This window comes from Mustelus asterias, chromosome 31 (assembly GCF_964213995.1).
Source record: "Mustelus asterias chromosome 31, sMusAst1.hap1.1, whole genome shotgun sequence".
Classification (NCBI taxonomy): Eukaryota; Metazoa; Chordata; class Chondrichthyes; order Carcharhiniformes; family Triakidae; genus Mustelus; species Mustelus asterias.
Window position 1 is genome coordinate 6796101 of NC_135831.1, and position 24594 is coordinate 6820694.

A 24594-nucleotide genomic window follows, 5' to 3' on the forward strand; every position below is an offset into this window, starting at 1 on the left:
CACAGGTTTAAGGTGCAAGGGGCAAGGTTTAAAGGAGATGTACGAGGCAGGTTTTTTACACAGGATGGTGGGTGCCTGGATCTCAATGCCGGGGGAGGTAGTGGAAGCAGATACGATAGTGACTTTTAAGGGGCATCTTGACAAATACACGAATAGGATGGGAATAGAGGGATATGGTCCCCGGAAGGGTAGGGGGTTTTAGTTCAGTTGGACAGCATGGTCGGTGCAGGCTTGGAGGGGCCGAAGGGCCTGTTCCTGTGCTGTAATTTTCTTTGTTCTGTTTCGGTGTGTGTGTGGCCTCGACCCAGGGTCAATATTGGAATGATTTTTGTTCCTTTTTCCTGATAGGAGTTGTATGCTACAGGCTGATTCTGAAAAACACCAGCAAAACTGGATCCTGGCCGTACAGTCAAGCATCGCAACAGCCTTCAATGAGAGAAGGGAAGACAACTACTCGGTACGGACAGGTCATTAACACTGCTGCCTCACAGTGCCCGGGTCCCGGGTTCCATTCCGGCCTCGGGTCACTGTCTGTCTGTGTGGAGTCTGCACATTCTTCCCATGTCTGCATGGTTTCCTCTGGGTGCTCCGGTTTCCTCCCACACTCCAGAGATGTGTGGTCAGGTGGATTGCCCATGATAATTGCAGAGAGTTACAGGGATAGGGTGGAGGGTTGGAGGGGGTGGGGGTGGGGGGTGGAAAGGGGGTCTTGGATGGCAGGGAGTATGGGTTCCACACACACTGACTCTCACTGGGGTACGGGTTCCACACACACTGACAGTCACTGGGCTACGGGTTCCACACACACTGACTCTCACTGGGGTACGGGTTCCACACACACTGACAGTCACTGGGCTACGGGTTCCACACACACTGACTCTCACTGGGTTATGGGTTCCACACACACTGACTCTCACTGGGGTACGGGTTCCACACACACTGACAGTCACTGGGCTACGGGTTCCACACACACTGACTCTCACTGGGGTACGGGTTCCACACACACTGACAGTCACTGGGGTACGGGTTCCACACACACTGACAGTCACTGGGCTACGGGTTCCACACACACTGACTCTCACTGGGGTACGGGTTCCACACACACTGACTCTCACTGGGTTATGGGTTCCACACACACTGACTCTCACTGGGGTACGGGTTCCACACACACTGACAGTCACTGGGCTACGGGTTCCACACACACTGACAGTCACTGGGCTACAGGTTCCACACACACTGACTCTCACTGGGGTACGGGTCCCACACACACTGACTCTCACTGGGTTATGGGTTCCACACACACTGACTCTCACTGGGGTACGGGTCCCACACACACTGACAGTCACTGGGCTACGGGTTCCACACACACTGACTCTCACTGGGGTACGGGTTCCACACACACTGACTCTCACTAGGGTACGGGTCCCACACACTGACACTCACTGGGGTACAGGTTCCACACACACTGACTCTCACTGGGGTACGGGTTCCACACACACTGACTCTCACTGGGGTACGGGTCCCACACACTGACTCTCACTGGGGTACGGGTTCCACACACACTGACTCTCACTGGGGTACGGGTTCCACACACACTGACTCTCACTGGGGTACGGGTCCCACACACACTGACTCTCACTGGGGTACGGGTTCCACACACACTGACTCTCACTGGGGTACGGGTTCCACACACACTGACTCCCACTGGGGAACAGGTTCCATTGATTTCCATGCTCTGATCCAGGGTATACAGCCGGTAGACGCTCTCCAAGTTGTTCTGTGTCAGTTCTGTACTTTTCTTGGATTTCTATACATGTTGGAATTCAAATTTATGTCTTTTCAGAAGTTGGAAAGAACTTCGTCCGTATCGACCGGAGTCTTCGCTTTTGCCGAGGAAGTTAGACCAGGAAAGGAGAAGGGTCTCGAGCAGGTCCAAAGCATTCCTGGGAATGCTCAGTGCTGTGATTGCAGTGAACCCCTTCCAGAATGGGCCAGCATCAACCTGGGCATCACCCTCTGCATAGAATGTTCCGGAATCCACAGGTAACCGCTGTCAACGAACCAAAATTACATCGGGTGCGGAGCCTGAAAGAATTGTAGAATCCCGACAGTACAGAAGGAGGCCATTCACCCCATCGAGTCTGTACTGACCACAATCCCACCTGGGCCCTATTCCCGTAACCCCACACATTTACCCAGCTAATCCCCGGACACTAAGGGGCAATTTAGCACGGCCAAACCACCTAACCCGCACATCTTTGGAGTGTGGGAGGAAACCGGAGCACCCGGAGGAAACCCACGCAGACACGGGGAGAATGTGCAAACTCCACACAGACAGTGACCCGAGGCTGGAATTGAACCCAGGTCCCTGGCGCTGTGAGGCAGCAGTGCTAACCCACTGTGCCACCGTGCCGCCCTAACCTTTATGATGAGGTGACTGAGATATTAAGCAGAGACCTGTCTGCGGATATTAATTTTACAGAATTCCAGAAGGTTTTTGATAAAGTTCCACATAAGAGACTGTGGATTCCAGGTGAATCCGGTGACGTTGAAGGTAAATGATTGCTGCTGTTCAGGGATTGCTTCGGCAGCAGGAGGTGGACAGAGTCGGAATACTCGGATTATCAGGACGTGACTCCAGTTGGCCTGTTGGAGCTGGGCTTTGATTAATGACTGAGGCGGGGATCTAACTTTCATTTTCTTATCCCTCACAGGAGTCTGGGTGTGCATTTTTCCAAAGTCCGATCGCTGACTCTTGATTCCTGGGAGCCTGAATTATTAAAGGTGCGACTGGGATCAGTTACTTACCCCAGGCTTCCTCCATGTTCTATCCCCCTTAACCTCACTCTCCTCTTTCCCCTTTCCCTTTTCCCTTTCTCCTCCCCTTCCCCTTTCCCCCTTCCCTTATTCCCTCTCTCTTCCTCTTCCACTCTCCCCTTCCTTCTCTCTCCCCTTTCTCAGTCTCTCTCTCTCTCTCAATCCCCTCTCCCTCTTACCTCTCTCTCTTCTCTCTCCCTCATTGCTTCTCCCTCTCTCTCTGTCTACCCCCTTCTCTGTCTCTCTCTCTCTCTCCCTTTCCTTCTTTCTCCTTCCCCCCCATTCTCTATGTCTGTGCCTCTCTCTCTCCTGTTTCTTCTCACTATTTACCTCTCTTACTCCCTCTGTCACGCTCTCCCATTTCCACCTCTCCCTTCCCCGCTTCTCCCTTTACTTCCCATTGCAACCCCCTCCCAGCTTTGCCCCTTCCTCTGGCTCTGCCCCTTTCGACCCCGGTTCTGCCCCCTTCCCCCCAGGCTCCACACCCATCAACTCCGACTCTCCCCACTGTCTCACCATTCCCCCCCCCCCCCCCCGCCCCCGGGGTAACGCCCATCCCTCCCCCTCTGTCACGGCCCCTTCTCCCTGGGGGTAACGTCCGTCCCTCCCCCTCTGTCACGGCCCCTTCTCCCCGGGGGTAACGTCCGTCCCTCCCCCTCTAGCACTGCCCCTTCCCCCGGCTTTCCTCTCAGTCTTGCCCCTTTCCCCCTCGCTCTTCCCATTCCCACCCATTGGGAATGGGAAGAGCGACTTACCACCTCTTTTCTCCCTCCCTCCCTCCCTCCTCTCCCTCCCTCCCTCCTCTCCCTCCCTCCTCTCCCTCCCTCCCTCCCTCTCCCTCCTCTCTCCCCCTTCCTTCCCTCTCTCTCTCCCTCCCGCACTCTCCTTCTCCCTCTCTCGCCCCCTCTCTCGCCCCCTCTCTCGCCCCCTCTCTCGCCCCCTCTCTCGCCCCCTCTCTCGCCCCCCTCTCTCACCCCCCCCCCTCCCCCCCTCTCTCCCCCCCTCTCTCCCCCCTCTCTCCCCCCTCTCTCCCCCCCTCTCTCCCCCCCTCTCTCCCCCCCCTCTCTCCCCCCCTCTCTCCCCTCTCTCTCCCCCCTCTCTCTCCCCCCTCTCTCTCCCCCCTCTCTCTCCCCCCTCTCTCTCCCCCCTCTCTCTCCCCCCTCTCTCTCCCCCCTCTCTCCCCCCCTCTTTGCCCCCCCTCTCTCGCCCCCCTCTCCCCTTTGCCCCCCCTCTCTCGCCCCCCCTCTCTCCCCCCTCTCTCCCCCCTCTCTCCCCCCTCTCCTCCCCTCTCTCGCCCCCTCTCTCCCCCCCTCTCTCCCCCCTCTCTCCCCCCTCTCCCCTCTTCCTCGCCCCCTCTCTCGCCCCCCTCTCTCCCCCATCTCTCCCCCCCTCTCTCTCCCCCCCTCTCTCCTCCCTCTCTCCCCCTCTCTCCCCCCCTCTCTTCCCCCCTCTCTCCCCCCCTCTCTCCCCCCCTCTCTCCCCCCCTCTCTCCCCCCCTCTCTCCCCCCCTCTCTCGCCCCCTCTCTCGCCCCCTCTCTCGCCCCCTTCTCCCGCTCTCTCTCTCTCTCTCTCCTTCTCCGTCTCCCTTTCTCCCCCTCTCTCTCTCCCCCTCTCTCCTCTCTCTCCTCTCCTTCTCACTCTCTCTCTCTCCCTCTCTCTCTCTCCCTCTCTCTTTCCCTCTCTCCCTCTCTCTCTCTCTCTCTCTGTCTCCTTGCTCCCTCTCTCCCAGAGTAATTTCCCTTCCTCTCACTGCCATTCCTCTCACTCTGACTATCTTCCTCACAAACAGCTGATGTGTGAATTGGGAAACTCCACTATCAATGGAATCTATGAAGCTCGAATTGAGGAGATGACAGTGAAAAAGCCCCAACACGGATCTCCTCGGTAAGAGCGGCGACACGGAGGGAGGGAGGGAGGGAGGGAGGGAGGGGGTAAGATCTGTTGCGGTATAGTCGGGCTCCTGTTCTATTTTGACCCTCCGCCCCCCCCAGTTGAAAATATCTTGGGCACAGTTAAAGACGACCTCTTTCTCCACTCCCTCAGGCAGGATAAGGAAGCCTGGATTCGTGCCAAGTACGTGGAGAAGAAATTTATCCACAAACTCCCGGAAAGTGGGATCAGACTGCGTCGGTGCAGCTTGAAGCGGAACCAACATACCAACACGCTGGAGAAGAACCAGAAACCAGAAAAACCACCAAAACCTTTCCTCAAGCCCCGCGGCAAAGCCTTGCCCCCAAGCCAAGGTTAGAGGGGAAAGTTCCTTCTGGTTAAATTTACTATGACCTGGGACCAATTTTCGGGAATGACCAAAAGTACATCTTTCTTTTCGTTCTTTTATGGGATGTGGGCATCGCTGGCTAGGCCAGCATTTATTGCTCATCCCGACTTGCCCCTTGAACTGAGGGCATTTTGACAGTCAACCGTGTTACTGTGGGAGTCACATGTAGGCCAGACCAGGTAAGGATGGCAGATTTCCTTCCTTGAAGGGCACTAGATTGGTTTCTTAGAACAGTCACTAAAGGTTCCGTGGTTTTCGTGAGATTTTTAACAAATTCACCATCTGCCATGGTGGGATTGGAACCTGGCTCCCCAGAGCCTTACCCTGGCTCCCTGGATTACTAATCCAGTGACAGTACCACTGCGCCACCACCTCCTCCTACTGTGTCCTTTTATTAATTTGCACTGGGAACCTGCGATCTCATTCGCCCCGCCACCGCTGCCTGTGAGAATTTGGCGCTCAGCCAAAACTTCGTTCACTGCAGCGGGACTGGAGAATCCCAGCCGCGGGCGAGGCCGGAGAATTCTGGCCGCCGTGCCTGTTTTATTGATCCAATTGCTGCCCTCGGACACTCCTTGGGTTATTTTTATTGCGTGAAGGATGTATTATTGAGATCCAATCCTGGGCCGATCTCGCGAACACACGTTTTCTCTCCCGTTTACAGATTTGAATGATAAAGCAAGCAGCGAGGATTTGCGAGACCTCCACCCCGGGGCATTACTTTATCGAGCCGCAGCACTCCAGAACCTCCCCGTCATGGCCGATGCATTGGCACATGGAGCTGACGTCAACTGGGTCAACACATCAGATGAGAACAAAACTCCACTTATACAGGCCGTGACACCGGTAAAGGGGGAACTCATTACATTCGGTGGAGGGAACATTATCCCACCCTCCGCCCCCCAGAGATAAAAAGCTTAATCCACCCAGTGTAACCCGGCACCGAACCCAGCCACACACAGGATTAGTTATCTCCACTGCTTCTGTGGCTTTTACGAGGCTTCAGTAAATTATGCCTCTGTACTACGTCTTTTCCCTGGCCATGAGCAAGTGTGGACATCGCCTAACCTTTACCGTGTGTAGGCTTGACAGCATTTCATAGAATCATAGCATCCCTAAGCAGAGGAGGACATTCGGCCCTTTGAGTTTGCACCGACCCTCTGACAGAGTACCTTATCCACACCCTCTTCCCTGCAACTCCACACATTTACCCCACTAATCCCCCTAAACGACACATCTTTGGACACCAAGGGCCAATTACGCAGGCCCTCTCCCCACCCTATCCCCGTCACCCCACACATTTCCAACGGCTAATCCAGCGAAACTACACATCTTTGGACACTAAGGGGCAATTTAGCATGGCCAATCCACCTAACCTGCACATCTTTGGAAACTAAAGGGCAATTTAGCATGGCCAATCCACCTAACCTGCACATCTTTGGAAACTAAAGGGCAATTTAGCATGGCCAATCCACCTAACCTGCACATCTTTGGAAACTAAAGGGCAATTTAGCATGGCCAATCCACCGAACCTGCACATCTTTGGAAACTAAAGGGCAATTTAACATGGCCAATCCACCTAACCTGTACATCTTTGGACACTAAGGGGCAATTTAGCATGGCCAATCCACCTAACCTGCACATCTTTGGACACTAAGGGGCAATTTAGCATGGCCAATCCACCTAACCTGCACATCTTTGGACACTAAGGGGCAATTTAGCATGGCCAATCCACCTAACCTGCACATCTTTGGAAACTAAGGGGCAATTTAGCATGGCCAATCCACCTAACCTGCACATCTTTGGAAACTAAGGGACAATTTAGCACGGCCAATCCACTTAACCCGCACATCTTTGGACACTAAGGGACAATTTAGCATGGAGTGTGGGAGGAAACTGGAGCACCCGAAGGAACCCATGCAGGCACGGGGGGAGAATGTACAAACTCCACACAGTTACCCAAGGCCGGAATTGAACCCAAGTCCCTGGCGCTGTGAGGCAGCAGTGCTAACCACTGTGCCACCATGCCGCTGTGAGGCAGCAGTGCTAACCACTGCCACCGAGCCGCCCTATACTGAAAGTTGGACAAGCTGTTTGACCCGCAGGATGATCTCTTTGCCCAGAATTCTGAGCAAGACAAAAACAAAACAGACGGAGTGAGTTCCTGACTCCGCTCCTCCAGAGCTTTGGGACAAAGGATTCTGGTCAGGGGTAATTGGACTAAACGTTGACTTATTTTTTTGCTTCTCTTCTCCACGACCTTCCCAGGGTTCCTTGGTGGCTTGCGAATTCCTGCTACAGAATGGGGCCAACGTGAACCTGATGGACATCCACAGCCGCGGACCCCTTCACCACGCCACAGTCCATGGGCACACCGGGTAAGGCTGGCATAGCACCAGATGCACCTCATGCCACAGGGTTAACCATTGATGCTGATTTGGAAATCTCCCTCTACACTGTCCCCATCAAACACTCCCAGGACAGGTACAGCACGGGGTTAGATACAGAGTAAAGCTCCCTCTACACTGTCCCCATCAAACACTCCCAGGACAGGTACAGCACGGGGTTAGATACAGAGTAAAGCTCCCGCTACACTGTCCCCATCAAACACTCCCAGGAACGGGCGGCACGTTGGCCCAATGGTTCGCATGGCTGCCTCTCAGCACCACGGTCCCGGGTTTGATCCCGGCCTTGGGTCACTGTCTGTGTGGAGTTGACACGTTCTCCCCGTGTCTGCGTGGGTTTCCTCCGGGTGCTCCAGTTTCCTCCCACAGTGCTAAACTCTCCCTTAGTGTCAGGGGGATTAGGAGGGTAAATACATGGGAACATGGGCATTGGGCCTGGGTGGGATTGTACCCGATGGGCTGAATGGCCTCCTCTTGGCTCTGTAGTGATTCTATCATTCCACTCCCCTTTGCATTCAGTGTTGCATCTGAATATCTCTGAATAATATAGCTCAGATATGAAAGTTTTGCCCCCTTCTTCTGGACTTTTACCCGCTAAGCTCCCTCACCCCCACCCGAATAAATCGTTTATGTCCAACTGTTATTAAATTATTTGAACGCCTCAGTTACATCACACCTTATATTCCGCACACAATTCCATAAGAGGCAATGGATTTAATGCAGGTGGTTGTAGCAGGAGCCATGCTGGCCCGGACCACATAATCCTGGGAGAGATCCCGAGTCTGTCTCCCTATTAATTCGGAGCTGACGTGGGATTCTCTGCTGTCAGGGGCCCGAATGTCAATTAGGTTCATCCATTTACCAAGTGACACCCTGTTGGGTTTTCCTGTAGCCTCCCGGGGTTGGGGGGGGGCGGGGGGGGGGGGGGGTCCCTTGTCCTCCCGGGACAGGGGCTTTTATTGGGGTCCCTCGTTATCAGATGCTTTGTGCCTGATTGAGGTGGGGGCAGGGGGAAGTTGGGGGTGTGGTGGGTCCCCGGCATTGGGAAGCGGGCTAGCCACCCTATCCCAGCCTTTGCCTCCAATTCCCCTCCCCCACTCTCGCACAATTCCCCCCCCCCCACCCCATCCCTCCCTCACTCCCCCCTTTGTCTGGGGGGTGGGGGCAGTCCCAAAACAGTCCAGGGTCTCCGGTGGCTTCAGCGCAGCCGCCACTCTTCCTGACGCTGGCCAAAAGTAAAGTAAAAATTTATTAATTAGTCACAAGTCGGCTCACATTAACACTGCAATGAAGTTACTGTGAAAACCCCCTAGTCGCCACATTCCGGCGCCTGTTGGGGTACACTGAGGGTGAATTTAGCACGGCCAATGCACTTAACCAGCACGTCTTTCGGACTGTGGGAGGAAATCGGAGCACCCGGAGGAAACCCACGCAGACACGGGGAGAATGTGCAGACTCCACACAGACAGTGACCCAAGGCTGGAATTGAACCCGGGTCCCTCGTGCTGTGAGGTAGCAGTGCTAACCACTATTGGGGGCCTCACTCAGTCGATGGTGGCCACCCAATTGCCTGAAGGCCACCAGATCCCCTTGGGCAATCCCCCTACGTAACGGACGTGGGGGAAGGCGGGGATGTCCAGATGAGAGCCCCCGTCTAAACATAGCCCAACGTTAAGTTTTATTTTGTAACCGCGGGTTATCATTCAGATTGCGCAGACTTGAGTGGAATTCCCGACCCGAGGGCACTTTGTGAAGCCACCTCTTTGAGGAAGGTGTGGTCTTGGCTGAGTTTCACCACTGACCTCCAGGTGACCTGTAATTCTGGGGGGGTTTTTCGGTTGTGTTTTTATTTTTCATTTCTCGGTAATGTTCTGGAAAGAAGTAGCAACAGTTTCTGAAAGTAGGGAGTTTCCCTTTCGTCACATGTCCCAAACATTCGATAATGGCCTGATATTCAGTTTGCAGCCTTAATTGTGTCATCGAATCCCTCAACTGCCTCATTCATCCCCATCTGTGTAACCCCTTCCACCCACCCAGATCTCTCGGTCCCTCCAATCCCGGATCTTTGTGTTGCCCGAATCATCAAGGCCCCCTTTAGTGGCCATATCTTCATCCAACTGGGCCCCAGGTTCTGGAATTCCTGCCCCTAAATCTCTCCACCTGTATCCCCCCTTTAAGCCTTCAGACTGACCTTTTTGGCCTACCTATTATCACTTGTCCTCGTTACTCTGAGAGTGACTGGGTGTGAATCTGTGTGTGGTAACGCTCCCACAGGGCTGTGCACCCACGGGGAAAAAGGCATTCGCTGAGAGAAGCAAAACTTAGCGGTGGCAAAAAACTGAACAAAGGAAACAAAAGGGTTTCAGCAGAGCGACTGAAAGGTCCAGGCCCACTCAGGTAGACCCATTCCTACTGACATACACCCACATATACTGACATACACCCACATATACTGACATACACCCACATATACTGACATACACACCCACATATACTGACATACACACCCACATATACTGACATACACACACATATACTGACATACACACCCACATATACTCATGTACACCCACTCGTACTGACATACACACACATATACTGACATACACACACATATACTGACATACACACACATATACTGACATACACACCCACATATACTCATGTACACCCACTCGTACTGACATACACACATATATACTGACATACACACCCACATATACTCATGTACACCCACTCGTACTGACATACACACATATATACTGACATACACACCCACATATACTGACATACACACCCACATATACTGACATACACACCCACATATACTCATAGACCCACTCCTACTGACATACACCCACACATATACTCATAGACCCACTCCTACTGACATACACACGCACATATACTCATAGACCCACTCCTACTGACATACACCCACACATATACTCATAGACCCACTCCTACTGACATACACCCACACATATACTCATAGACCCACTCCTACTGACATACACACGCACATATACTCATATAGACCCACTCCTACTGACATACACACACACATATACTCATATAGACCCACCCCTACTGACATACACACACACATATACTCATATAGACCCACTCCTACTGACATACACACACACATATACTCATAGACCCACTCCTACTGACCTACACACACACATATACTCATAGACCCACTCCTACTGACATACACACACACATATACTCATAGACCCACTCCTACTGACCTACACACACACATATACTCATAGACCCACTCCTACTGACATATACACACACACATATACTCATAGACCCAATCCAACTGACATACACACACACATATACTCATATACACCCACTCCTACTGACATATACACACGCACATATACTCATAGACCCAATCCAACTGACATACACACACACATATACTCATAGACCCACTCCTACTGACCTACACACGCACATATACTCATAGACCCACTCCTACTGACATACACCCACACATATACTCATAGACCCACTCCTACTGACATATACACACACATACTGACATACACACCCACATATACTGACATACACACCCACATATACTGACATACACACCCACATGTACTGACATACACACCCACATGTACTGACATACACACCCACATATACTCATAGACCCACTCCTACTGGCATACACCCACACATACTGACATACACACACACATATACTCATAGACCCAATCCTACTGACATACACACACACATATACTCATAGACCCACTCCTACTGGCATACACCCACACATACTGACATACACACCCACATATACTGACATACACACCCACATATACTGACATACACCCACATATACTGACATACACACCCACATATACTCATAGACCCACTCCTACTGACATACACACACACATATACTCATAGACCCACTGCTACTGACATACACACACACATATACTCATATACACCCACTCCTACTGACATACACACGCACATATACTCATAGACCCACTGCTACTGACGGACACACACACATATACTCATAGACCCAATCCAACTGACATACACACGCACATATACTCATAGACCCACTCCTACTGACATACACCCACACATATACTCATAGACCCACTCCTACTGACATACACACGCACATATACTCATAGACCCACTGCTACTGACATACACACACACATATACTCATAGACCCATTCCTACTGACATACACACACACATATACTCATATAGACCCACTCCTACTGACCTACACACGCACATATACTCATAGACCCACTCCTACTGACATACACTCACACATATACTCATAGACCCACTCCTACTGACATACACCCACACATACTGATATACACACCCACATATACTGACATACACACCCACATATGCTGACATACACACCCAGATGTACTGACATACACACCCACATATCCTCATAGACCCACTCCTACTGACATACACACACACATATACTCATAGACCCACTCCTACTGACATACACCCACACATACTGATATACACACCCACATATACTGACATACACACCCACATGTACTGACATACACACCCACATATATTCATAGACCCACTCCTACTGACATACACACACACATATACTCATATAGACCCACTGCTACTGACAGGCACACACATATACTCTATCGGCCCACTCCTACTGACATACACCCACATACACTGACATACAGATGTACACCCATATTTGGGGGGTATCACGGTGATTAACATTGCTGTCTCAGAGCACCTGCGACTCGGGTTCAATTCTGGCCTCGGCTGACTGTCCGTACGGAGTCTGCACGTTCTCCCCGTGTCTGCGTGGGTTTCCGCCGTGTGCTCCGGTTCCTCCTCAGTCCGAAAAAAATGTGTAGGTTAGGTGGATTGGCCATGCTAAATTTTCCCTTAGTGTCCAAAGATGTGCGGGTTAGGTAGATTGGCTGTAGTAAATTGTCCCTTGGTGTCCAAAGACGTGTATGTTAGGTGGATTGGCCACGCTAAATTGCCCCTTCGTGTCCAGAGATGTGCGGGTTAGGGGGATTGGCCATGCTAAATTGTCCCTTTGTGTCTTAAGGTGTGTAGATTAGGGGGATTAGTGGTGTAAATACTTGGAGTTACGTGGATAGGGCCTGGGTAGGATGCTCTGTCGGAGAGAGTCGTTGCAGACTCAATGGGGCAAATGGTCTACTCCTGCACTGTAGGGATTCTATTCTACGATATACTGCTTTACACACACGTATTTCCATGTAATTATATTGCAATCTTTCCCAATATTTCATTTTATATTTCTCATTCTGTTTACATGCCCGTTATGCAAATTCATACATCTAAATGACTATTCCAAATCTGCAAATCGGCAGATAATTCCACCCAGCCTATGTCTATGATAATGAGTATTGATTGCATCAATTGTGCACCAAACCATCGAGTTAATCGTTGTGGGAATTCACGGGGTGGAATTCTGCCTGTCTTGGGAACAGGAATTCCCACTCAAAAGTCAACGGACCTTCAGCAGATGATCCCCGTGACGGGCGGAACCAGAAGATTTCAGCCACAGTTTCACGTCACATGAACCATATTAGGCATCAAGATGTGTTCCGTACTTATCCTGTGAATAGTGTGGGACAAGAGAATGTACAATGTGCGTTATAATATTCTTCCCCCTGCTCCAGCACAATCAATCTGTCTTCGTTAATGCAGGATTTTTTATTCAAGCAAATGCACATTATTCATTTTGGAAAGTTAATTGGAAGGGGGATATTGGGATGTGCTAAGTTAATGATTCTCGAGGGAGCCCTAATCCTCTGGCACCAACCCTGAGCTCCAGTGCCGTGCCTTGGAAAGGTTTACCACATTAAAAGCGATTTGATTTGATTTATTATTGTCACATGTGCATACAGTGAAAAGTATTATTTCTTGCGCACGATACAGACAAAGCATACCGCTCATAGAGAAGGAAAGGAGAGGGTGCAGAATGTAGTGTTACAGTCATAGCTAGGGTGTAGAGAAAGATCAACTTAATGCGAGGTAGGTCCATTCAAAAGTCTGATGGCAGAAGCTGTTCTGGCGTCGGTTGGTACGTGACCTCAGACTTTTGTATCTTTTTCCCGATGGGAAGAAGAAGGTGGAAGAGAGAATGTCCGGGGTAGGTGGGGTCCTTAATTATGCTGGCTGCTTTTCCCGAGGCAGCGGGAAGTGTGGACAGAGTTAATGGATGGGAGGCTGGTTTGCGTGATGGATTGGGCTACATTCATGACCCTTTGTAGTTTCTTGCGGTCTTGGGCAGAGCAGGAGCCCAGACCAAGCTGTGATACAACCAGAAAGAATGCTTTCTATGGAGCATCTGTAAAAGTTGGTGAGAGTCGTAGCGGACGTGCCAAATTTCCTTAGTCTCCTGAGAAAGTAGAGGTGTTGGTGGGGCTTTCTTAACTATAGTGTCAGCATGGGGGGACCAGGACAGGTTGTTGGTGATCTGGACACCTAAAAACTTGAAGCTCTCGACAGTGCTACTTAACTGCAGGTTCAATGTCACGTTGCATCGGCATTGGGTAGGCGTTAACCGTCTGTCCGACTGCCCCATGTACCCAGCGCACAATCACCCTCATAGAATGTGACCGATATTCAATCGCAGCGACAGCCGAGAATCCCTACAGTGCAGAAGGAGGCCATTCGGCCCATTGAGTCCCCACTGATTCCCCCGACAAAGCGTCTTACCCAGGTCCACCCCCTGCCCTATCCCCATAACCCCATGCATTTACCCTGCTAGTCCCCCAACCTGCAAATCGTGGGACACTAAGGGGCAATTTAGCATGGCCAATCCACCTAACCTGCACATCTTTGGACACTAAGGGGCAATTTAGCATGGCCAATCCACCTAACCTGCACATCTTTGGACACTAAGGGGCAATTTAGCATGGCCAATCCACCTAACCTGCACATCTTTGGACACTAAGGGGCAATTTAGCATGGCCAATCCACCTAACCTGCACATCTTTGGACACTAAGGGGCAATTTAGCATGGCCAATCCACCTAACCTGCACATCTTTGGACACTAAGGGGCAATTTAACATGGCCAATCCACCTAACCTGCACATCTTTGGACACTAAGGGGCAATTTAGCATGGCCAATCCATCTAATGATCTGGCCTCCTCCCCTCCCTCCCCCCCACCAGCGAATGGTCGGGCCTCCCTCCTCCCCCCCCCCCCCCCCCCCCACACCAGAGAATGATCTGGCCTCCTCCTTCCCCACCCCCCTAACACCCCCGCCCCCCCACCACCACCGATCTGAGTCAGAGAGCCATTGGAAGCTCTGAACTTACCTCTTCAGCAGCTGGAGCGCGCGAAACATGTTTTGCCAAACAGCATGTCCGTTTCGCGCCGAATCTGGATGGGCGAACGCGATGGTAAAGGGGGAAACGCTGGTAAGATTGGGCGTCCAGCTCATTAAGTCAATTTAAATGCATGCAAATGCATTTAAATTGACGTCACCCCCGTTTCGGTTTGTGGCCATTTTCGGGCCTTCGTAAAGTGGGAATCAGTGTGGATGCGGGCGCGGATCGCGCTAATCGCCTCACGCCTGACCTTACGAGGTTTTCACGCCCGAACATGGGTGCGATGCAATGGTAAACTCGGGCCCGATGTATCACGAGCTAATTCTTCGATGTCACCGCTGCTGGTTGTGTCTGTGAGATGCTGTGTTTATTGTGGTGTGTGCTTTACTACAGCTTGGTCTGTCTGTTCCTGAAACGAGGAGCCAGTCAGACTGCAGTGGATGAAAACGGAAAGAATCCCATCACCATTGCGATCGATGCTGCGAATGCCGACATTGTCACACTGTGAGTCTCCCTCAGCTTTTTATTTCCCACCTCTCTCTCTCTCTCCCGGTCTCTTCCACCAACTCCCTTCCCCCTCCCCAATCTCCCAAAGATTTGCTGCTTTGTAGCTGAACAGTTCGCCATTGCCTCACCCTTCGTGTGTGCAGGGAGGTAGTGAATGGCGGTGACTGGGTAATTTGTTAGTGAAGAGTTAACATCCTGACGTGAGTTAATGATAGAAACCCTGGCTTGACTTTCTCTCCTGTAACCTGGGTGGGTGCTGGCATGGTGCTAACCCCATGCATTTGCCCTGCTGATCCCCCTAACCTGCTCATCTTTGGACACCTAAGGGACAATTTAGCATGGCCAATCCACCTAACCTGCACATCTTTGGACACGAAAGGATAATTTAGCATGGCCAATCCACCAACCCGCACATCTTTGGACACTAAGGGGCAATTTAGCATGGCTAATCCCCCTAAACTGCTCATCTTTGGACACTAAGGGACAAGTTAGCATGGCCAATCCACCTAACCCGCACATCTTTGGACACGAAGGGATAATTTAGCATGGCCAATCCACCTAACCTACACATCTTTGGACACTATGGGGCAATTTAGCATGGCTAATCCCCCTAAACTGCTCATCTTTGGACACTAAGGGACAATTTAGCATGGCCAATCCACCTAACCCACACATCTTTGGACACGAAGGGATAATTTAGCATGGCCAATCCACCTAACCTACACATCTTTGGACACTAAGGGGCAATTTAGCATGGCTAATCCCCCTAAACTGCTCATCTTTGGACACTAAGGGACAATTTAGCATGGCCAATCCACCTAACCCACACATCTTTGGACACGAAGGGATAATTTAGGATGGCCAATCCACCTAACCTACACATCTTTGGACACTAAGGGGCAATTTAGCATGGCTAATCCCCCTAAACTGCTCATCTTTGGGCACTAAGGGACAATTTAGCATGGCCAATCCACCTAACCCGCACATCTTTGGACACGAAGGGATAATTTAGCATGGCCAATCCACCTAACCCGCACATCTTTGGACACGAAGGGATAATTTAGCATGGCCAATCCACCCAACCTGCACATCTTTGGACAGTAAGGGATAATTTAGCATGGCCAATCCACCTATGGTCACTCGCAACACCTGATTTATCGCTCTGGCCAAAGCCACCTGGATCCAGCACAGACCGGAGGTCGAGTGTGAGATATTCCCACGAGGTGATGGCCCAGTGGTATTATCGCTTGACTATTAATCCACAAACTCCGCTAAGATTCTGGGGACTCAGGTTCAAATCCCGCCAAGGCAGATGGCGGAATTTCAATTCAATAAAAGAATTCTGGAATTAAGAATCTACTGATGACCACGAAACCATTGGTGATTGTCGGAAAAACCCATCTGGTTCACTAATCTCCTTTCGGGAAGGAAATCTGCTGTCCTTACCCGGTCTGGCCTACATGTGACTCCAGAGCCACAGCCAATGTGGTTGACACTCAACTGCCCTAATTCTCCGGGGCGCTGTTGAGTGGATCGACTGAAAAGTGGGGCTAATTGTCAATTATTGAGCAGGGACCACCTACCCTATCCTCCTTCCCCAATCCCAGCCAACTGTCCTTTCCAGTTACAGTCAGAGACAGTCCCAGAAAGCAACCACCTGGAACTCACCATCTCCAAGCAGGGAAGAAGTCAGTAGGTACATTGGTATGCGGGAGGTAGCAGGGGAACAGGAGTCATGGAGTATCACAGTAAGAAAGAGGCCCTTCGGCCCGTTGTGTCTGTGCCAGCCATCCAGCACCTATCTATCTAAAGAGACAAGGAAGTATACTATGAAAGATCTGACTGGGAACTTCTGAAGCACAAAGGGACCTTGGTGTGTTTGTCTACAGATCTCTGAAGGTGGAAAGGCAGGTTAATAGAGTGGTGAAAAAGGCATCAGGCCTTTATCAATCAGGGTATAGATTACAAAGGCAAAGAGGTCATGTTGGAGTTGTATAGAACTTTGGTGAGGCCACAGCTGGAGTACTGTGTGCAGTTCTGGTCGCCACATTATAGGAAGGATGTGAACGCAATGGAGGGGATTCAGAGGAGATTCACCAGGATGCTGCCTGGGATGGAACATTTAAGTTACGAAAAGCGGTTGGATAGGCTTGGGTTGTTTTCTCTGGAGCAGAGAAGACTGAGGGGGCGACCTGATTGAGGTGTTCAAGATTATGAGGGGCATGGACAGGGTGGATAGGGAGCAGCTGTTCCCCTCAGTTGAAGGGTCAGTTAGGAGGGGACACAGGTTAAAAGTGAGGGGTGGGAGGTTTAGGGGGGATTTGAGGAAAAATGTTTTTACCCAGAGGGTGGTGAGGGTCTGGAATGCGCTGCCTGGGAGGGTGGTGGAGGCGGGATGCCTCACATCCTTTCAAAACTACCCGGATGCGTACTTGGCACACTCAAGGCGATGGGCCAAGTGCTGGCAAGTGGGATTAGGTGGGCAGGTCAGGGCCTTACACCCATCGGCGCAGACTCGATGGGCTGAATGGCCTCTTCTGCACTGTAGGATTCTGTGATTTGGCGATACAGGTTCATAGTTCCTTGAAAGTGGAGTCACAGGTGGACAGAGTGGTGAAGAAGGCATTCGGCATGCTTGGTTTCATCGGTCAGAACATTGAATACAGGAGTTGGGATGTCTTGTTGAAGTTGTACAAGATATTGGTAAGGCCAAACTTGGAATACTGTGTGCAATTCTGGTCACCCTATTATAGAAAGGATATTATTAAACTAGAAAGAGCGCAGAAAAGATTTACTAGGATGCTACCGGGACTTGATGGTTTGAGTTATAAGGAGAGGCTGGATAGACTGGGACTTTTTTCTCTGGAGCATAGAAGGCTGAGGGGTGATCTTACAGAGGTCTATAAAATAATGAGGGGCACAGATCAGCTAGATAGTCAATATCGTTTCCCAAAGGTAGGGGAGTCTAAAAACTAGAGGACTTAGATTTGAGGGGAGAGATACAAAAGGGTCCAGAGGGACAATTGTTTCACAAGAGGGTGGTGAGTGTCTGGAACGAGCTGCCAGAGGCAGTAGTAGAGGTGGATACAATTTTGTCTTTTAAAAAGCATTTAGACAGTTACATGGGTATGATGGGTATCGAGGGATATGGGCCAAACTTGGGACTCGCTTAGTAGTTAAAAAAAGGGGCGGCATGGACAAGTTGGGCTGAAGGGCCTGTTTCCATGCTGTAAACCTCTATAACTCTATTCTAATCCCATTTTCCAGCACTCGCTCCGTAGTCTTGGATGCTCCGGCCTTTCAAGTGCTTATCTAAAAGCTTCTTCGATGTTGTGAGGGTTCCCGCCTCTCCTACCCGTTCAGACAGTGAGTCCCAGACTCCCACCCCCCCCCCCACTCTGAGTGAAAACATTCCTCCTCAAATTCCCTCTGTCGCCCTTTGAAGAGAGTTCCAAACTTGCAAAATCCTTTGTGTGGGAAACCTTTCCGTCCTGAAGTTTTGGGCTTTGGGATTGAGACTGTGGCCACCTTACAGTCTCCCAATGCCCAGTCTGGCCCTTGGTGGATATAAAAGATCCCACAGCCACTGGACCATTCGCCCTGCTATCTGGAACAATACTTATTCCTCAACCAGCACGGTTAAAATCCAGAGGCACGGAACGACGCTATATATAAATAGAGTTTGTTTTTCTTTAACATGAAGGACATAACTCAAGGTTATGTCGATAAGGGAGTGAGTGGGGTCTAATTGGACAGCTCCACCAGAGGGCTGGTACAGGCGTGATGGGCCGAATAACCTGGCGTGTTGTTGTGTGATTTTCCGACTCTACGTGAGACGGACTCGCTCAGCTCAATCCCGTTGATTTTACACGTTGCATTTTCAGGCTCCGATTGGCTCGGATGAATGAGGAGATGCGAGAGACAGAGGGAGTCTTTGGACCGACGGGTGAGTGTCCCTGTGCTCGAGTATCCCTGTATCCGGGTAACACTGTGTCTGGGTATCCCTGTGTCCCTGTATCCCTGTGCCCGAGTATCCCTGTATCCGAGTAACACTGTGTCTGGGTATCCCTGTGTCCCTGTATCCCTGTGCCCGAGTATCCCTGTATCCGAGTAACACTGTGTCTGGGTATCCCTGTATCCCTGTGTCCCTGTGTCCCTGTATCCCTGTGTCCCTGTATCCCTGTGTCCCTGTATCCCTGTGTCCCTGTATCCCTGTATCCCTGTGTCCCTGTGTCCCTGTATCCCTGTGCCTCGGTATCCCTGTGCCCCGGTATCCCTGTGCCCCGGTATCCCTGTGCCCCGGTATCCCTGTGCCCCGGTATCCCTGTTCCCCGGTATCCCTGTGCCCCGGTATCCCTGTGCCCTGTGTGTCCCTGTGCCCTCGACCAAAGTTTACTTCAGCCAAGTGGGATGTTAATAAACTGCTGTGAAGAGCTTGTGGGGTGGTTGCTGGTGGAGAGCTTGTGGGAGGTGAGGGGGGTTGCTGGGGGGTGGGTGGGGATGGGGGAAAGGGAGTGGTGGTGGAGAGGTTGTTCAGTGTTCCACATGTGGACATCATTTGTGTCCTGGCCCGGACCTGGTGTGCAGCAGACAGGGGATGGAAAGTAATTGGATTGGGAGCAAAGATTCAAAGCTTGCTTCACCTCCACCTATCACAGCAGGGGACTTCACTCCCCGAACCTTTGTGGCTGTCTCCTATGTGTTTGTGACTACGCTGAGGGCTGGTAGGGTTTCAGACTGTCCCCTTTCTGACCTTGTGTGTGTGTTTTTTAAAAATTTCTCTCCCTCTCTCGCTTGGCCTTTCAGGGGACGAGACGTACAACGACATCTTCCGGGATTTCTCGCAAATGGCCTCAAACAACCCGGAGAAGTTAAAACGCAAGAGCCACGAGCTCAGAACCTCGACGCTTTAAATGTTACAGCCTGGCAGCGGCCTGGGTCGGCTGTACGATGCCCTAATCGCCAACCCCTGCCCCACCCCCCACACCGACACACATACACATCCCTCCCCCCACAACCCCTCCAAACTAAATCTGAAAGCAAAGTCGAGTTATCCGTCTGTAGTAAGGTGAATTAATTTAAACAGCACAATGAGGATCCCAGTTGTCAACCCCAGCACCGGGGGTGGTGGTGAAGGGGGAAGACTCCCTTCACTTGCCAAGTCTCACCACACTGTCTTCCCGAAGTCTGGAATTTCAGACTCCCATTCCCTGTCTTCCGACATTCCGACACAGCGCTGGAGGGCCTCAGGATAGAATCCCGATAGCACAGAAGGAGGCCATTCGGCCCATCGAGCCTGCACCGACAACAATCCCACCCAGGCCCTGTTCCCCGTAACCCCAGTTATTTACCCTACTAGCCCCCTGACACTAAAGAGCAATTTAGCACGGCCAATCCAACCAACCCACACATCTTGATTTGATCTATTATTATCACATGTATTGGAATACAGTGAAAAGTATTGTTTCTTGCGCGCTATACAGGCAAAGCATACTGTTCATAGAGAAGGAAACGAGAGCATGCAGAATGTAGTGTTACAGTCATAGCTAGTGTTACAGTCATAAGTAGAGAAAGGTCAACTTAATGTGAGGTCGGTCCATTCAAAAGTCTGACGGCAGCAGGGGAGAAGCTGTTCTTGAGTCGGTTGGTACGTGACCTCAGACTTTTGTGTCTTTTTCCCGACGGAAGAAGGTGGAAGAGAGTAAAAGAGGAAATGCTGGAAAATCTCAGCAGGTCTGGCAGCATCTGTAAGGAGAGAAAAGAGCTGACGTTTCGAGTCCAGATGACCCTTTGTCAAAACTCAAGGTGGAAGAGGGAACGTCCGGGGGGTGCGTGGGGTCTTTAATTATGCTGGCTGCTTTTCCGAGGCAGCGGGAAGTGTAGACGGACTCAATGGATGGCAGGCCGGTTTGCGTGATGGACCGGGCTTCGTTCACGACCCTTTGTAGTTTCTTGCAGTCTTTCGGACTGTGGGAGGAAACCGGAGCACCCGGAGGAAACCCACGCAGACACGGGAAGAACATGCAGACAATGACCCAAGCCGGGAATCGAACCCAGGTTCCTGGTACTGAAGCAGCAGTGCTCACCACTGTGCTACCATCGTAGTCGCTCAAGTCCTCCCACCCGCTGCTAAAATAACAAAGTTAAAATACCCGACAGGTCACAAGGATCAGATTCAGAATAAAATGAGGGGGCAATTTAATTTTTTTCCACCTGTTTTTTAAACCTGTGCACAATTTCTGAGGTTCAGAACTCATTCGGTCCGTGTCAGATACTGCCAGATTCTAAAACTGGGCATCAGGATCGCAAAGAAATCTATCAGGAATCATAGAATCCCTACAGTGCAGAAGGAGGCGATTTGGCCCACAGAGTCCGCACCAACCACAATCCTACCCAGGCCCTATCCCGATAACCCCATGTATTTATCCTGGCTAATCCCCCTGACACTAAGGGGCAATTTAGCACAGCCAATCCACCTAACCAGCACGCCTTTCGGACTGTGGGAGGAAACCGGAGCACCCGGAGGAAATCCACGCAGACACGGGGAGAATGTGCAAACTCCACACAGGCAGTGACCCGAGCCGGGAATCGAACCCGGGTCCCTGGCGCTGTGAGGCAGCAGTGCTAACCACTGTGCCACCGAGCCACCTTGGCTACAAAATTTTAAATTACGATACAGTTCCCTTCGAAAGGGTTTTAAAAAATTTATGATACGTTGGTTTGTAATGGTATATTTATATAAAGCAGAGCTTTGCCTGAGGTTTCGAACAAAAGAATAAATTTTTTTTTAAGACGAATGTGTGGTCACTTTATTGAGATGTTGCCGAGGCAACCACAGAACGAGTCGGGATCTGGAGCCTTTAACACCTCTGGTTTGATATCATTCACAGTTTTGCTGGGATTCTGGGATCTGCAATTTCCACACCAAATATGTTGAATCTTCAACAATCCCTGGCCTGAGAGTCCCTCAGTGAGAGGGAGAATTACATCAGCCCTGCTCCTGATCACTACCCAGTGATTTTCCACTGCACTTAACACAACATGTATCGTTTAGGCCCCTCTACACTGTCCCCATCAACCACTCCCAGGACAGGGACAGCACGGGGTTAGATACAGAGTAAAGCTCCCTCTGCACTGCCCCCATCAAACACTCCTTGGACAGGAACAGCATGGGGTTAGATACAGAGTAACGCTCCCTCTACACTGTCCCCATCAAACACTCCCAGGACAGGTACAGCACGGGGTTAGATACAGAGTAAAGCTCCCACTACACTGCCCCCATCAAACACTCCTTGGACAGGAACAGCATGGGGCTAGATACAGAGTAAAGCTCCCTCTACACTGTCCCCATCAAACACTCCCAGGACAGGTACAGCACAGGGTTAGATACAGAGTAACGCTCCCTCTACACTGTCCCCATCAAACACTCCCAGGACAGGTACAGCACGGGGTTAGATACAGAGTAAAGCTCCCACTACACTGCCCCCATCAAACACTCCTTGGACAGGAACAGCATGGGGCTAGATACAGAGTAAAGCTCCCTCTACACTGTCCCCATCAAACACTCCCAGGACAGGTACAGCACGGGGTTAGATACAGACTAAAGCTCCCTCTACACTGTCCCCATCAAACACTCCCAGGACAGGTATAGCACGGGGTTAGATACAGAGTAAAGCTCCCTCTACACTGTCCCCATCAAACACTCCCAGGACAGGTACAGCACGGGGCTAGATACAGAGGAAAGCTCCCTGTACACTGCCCCCATCAAACACTCCTTGGACAGGAACAGCACGGGGTTAGCTACAGAGTAAAGCTCCCTCTACACTGTCCACATTAAACACGCCCAGGACAGTTACAGCACGGGGTTAGATACAGAGTAAAACACCCTCTACACTGTCTCCCATCAAACACTCCCAGGACAGGTACAGCACGGGGTTAGATACAGAGTAAAGCTCCCTCGACACTTTCCCCATCAAACACTCCCAGGATAGATACAGCACGGGGTTAGGTACAGAGTAAAGCTCCCTCTACACTGTCCCCCATCAAACACTCCCAGGACAGGTACAGCGCGGGGTTAGGTACAGAGTAAAGCTCCCTCTACACTGTCCCCATCAAACACTGATGTGGAGATGCCGGCGTTGGACTGGGGTAAACACAGTAAGAGTTTTAACAACACCACGTTAAAGTCCAACATTCTAATCAGTATTCTAATCAGTATTCTGTAACTTGATTTTGAGTCTCTGTATGCCCTGTTTGAGAGCAGATATCCACTCCATCTGACGAAGGAGCAGTGCTCCGAAAGCGAATGGAATTTGCTGCCAAATAAACCTGTTGGACTTTAACCTGGTGTTGTTAAAACTCTTACTGTGTTTACCCCATCAAACACTCCCAGGACAGGTACAGCATGGGGTTAGATACAGAGTAAAGCTCCCTCTACACTGTCCCCTATCAAACACTCCCAGGACAGGTACAGCACAGGGTTAAAGACAGAGTAAAGCTCCCTCTACACTGTCCTCATCAAACAACTTGCCTGGGCTTGCAAAATCTCACTAACTGTCCTGTCTGGAGACAATACACATCTCTTTAACCTGTGCTTAACGCTCTCTCCACTCACATTGTCTGTACCTTTAAGACTTGATGACCTGTAAAGACTCGCATTCCAACCATTATTTCGTAAATTGGGTTTGTGTCTTTGTATGCCCTGTTTGTGAACAGAACTTCCACTCACCTGATGAAGGGCCAGCGCTCTGAAAGCTAGTGGCTTGTGCTATCAAATACACCTGTTGGACTTTAACTTGGTGTTGTGGGAATTCTTACCCCATCAAACACTCCCAGGACAGGGACAGCACGGGGTTAAATACAGAGTAAAGCTCCCTCTACACTGTCCCCCATCAAACACTCCCAGGGCAGGGACAGCACGGGGTTAGATACAGAGTAAAGCTCCCTCTACACTGTCCCCCATCAAACACTCCCAGGGCAGGTACAGCACGGGGTTAGATACAGAGTAAAGCTTCCACTACACTGTCCCCATCAAACACTCCCAGGACAGGTACAGCACGGGGTTAAATACAGAGTAAAACTCCCTCTGCACTGCCCCCATCAAACACTCCCAGGACAGGTACAGCACGGGAATGTCGGATTGTGAGATTCTATGATCCTTCCTCAGATATCTCAGGATACAAAAGATCAGGGGCTTTGATGAAGTTAATGTTT

General features: G+C 50.8%; 1 protein-coding gene across 1 annotated transcript in view; it reads left to right on the forward strand.

Moving 5' to 3' along the window:
* LOC144481674 (arf-GAP with coiled-coil, ANK repeat and PH domain-containing protein 2-like) overlaps nucleotides 1-22171 on the forward strand; it is a 49581-nt gene extending 27410 nt beyond the window's left edge. Inside the window, exons 12-21 of the mRNA XM_078200803.1 lie at nucleotides 349-457; nucleotides 1844-2043; nucleotides 2715-2784; nucleotides 4607-4701; nucleotides 4861-5060; nucleotides 5760-5941; nucleotides 7364-7473; nucleotides 15268-15378; nucleotides 19266-19327; nucleotides 20188-22171. Of these exons, the coding sequence (XP_078056929.1) occupies nucleotides 349-457; nucleotides 1844-2043; nucleotides 2715-2784; nucleotides 4607-4701; nucleotides 4861-5060; nucleotides 5760-5941; nucleotides 7364-7473; nucleotides 15268-15378; nucleotides 19266-19327; nucleotides 20188-20294 (1246 nt within the window). The 3' untranslated portion in view covers nucleotides 20295-22171. The remainder of the gene's footprint in view (nucleotides 1-348; nucleotides 458-1843; nucleotides 2044-2714; nucleotides 2785-4606; nucleotides 4702-4860; nucleotides 5061-5759; nucleotides 5942-7363; nucleotides 7474-15267; nucleotides 15379-19265; nucleotides 19328-20187) is intronic.
* Nucleotides 22172-24594: the final 2423 nt, after the last annotated feature.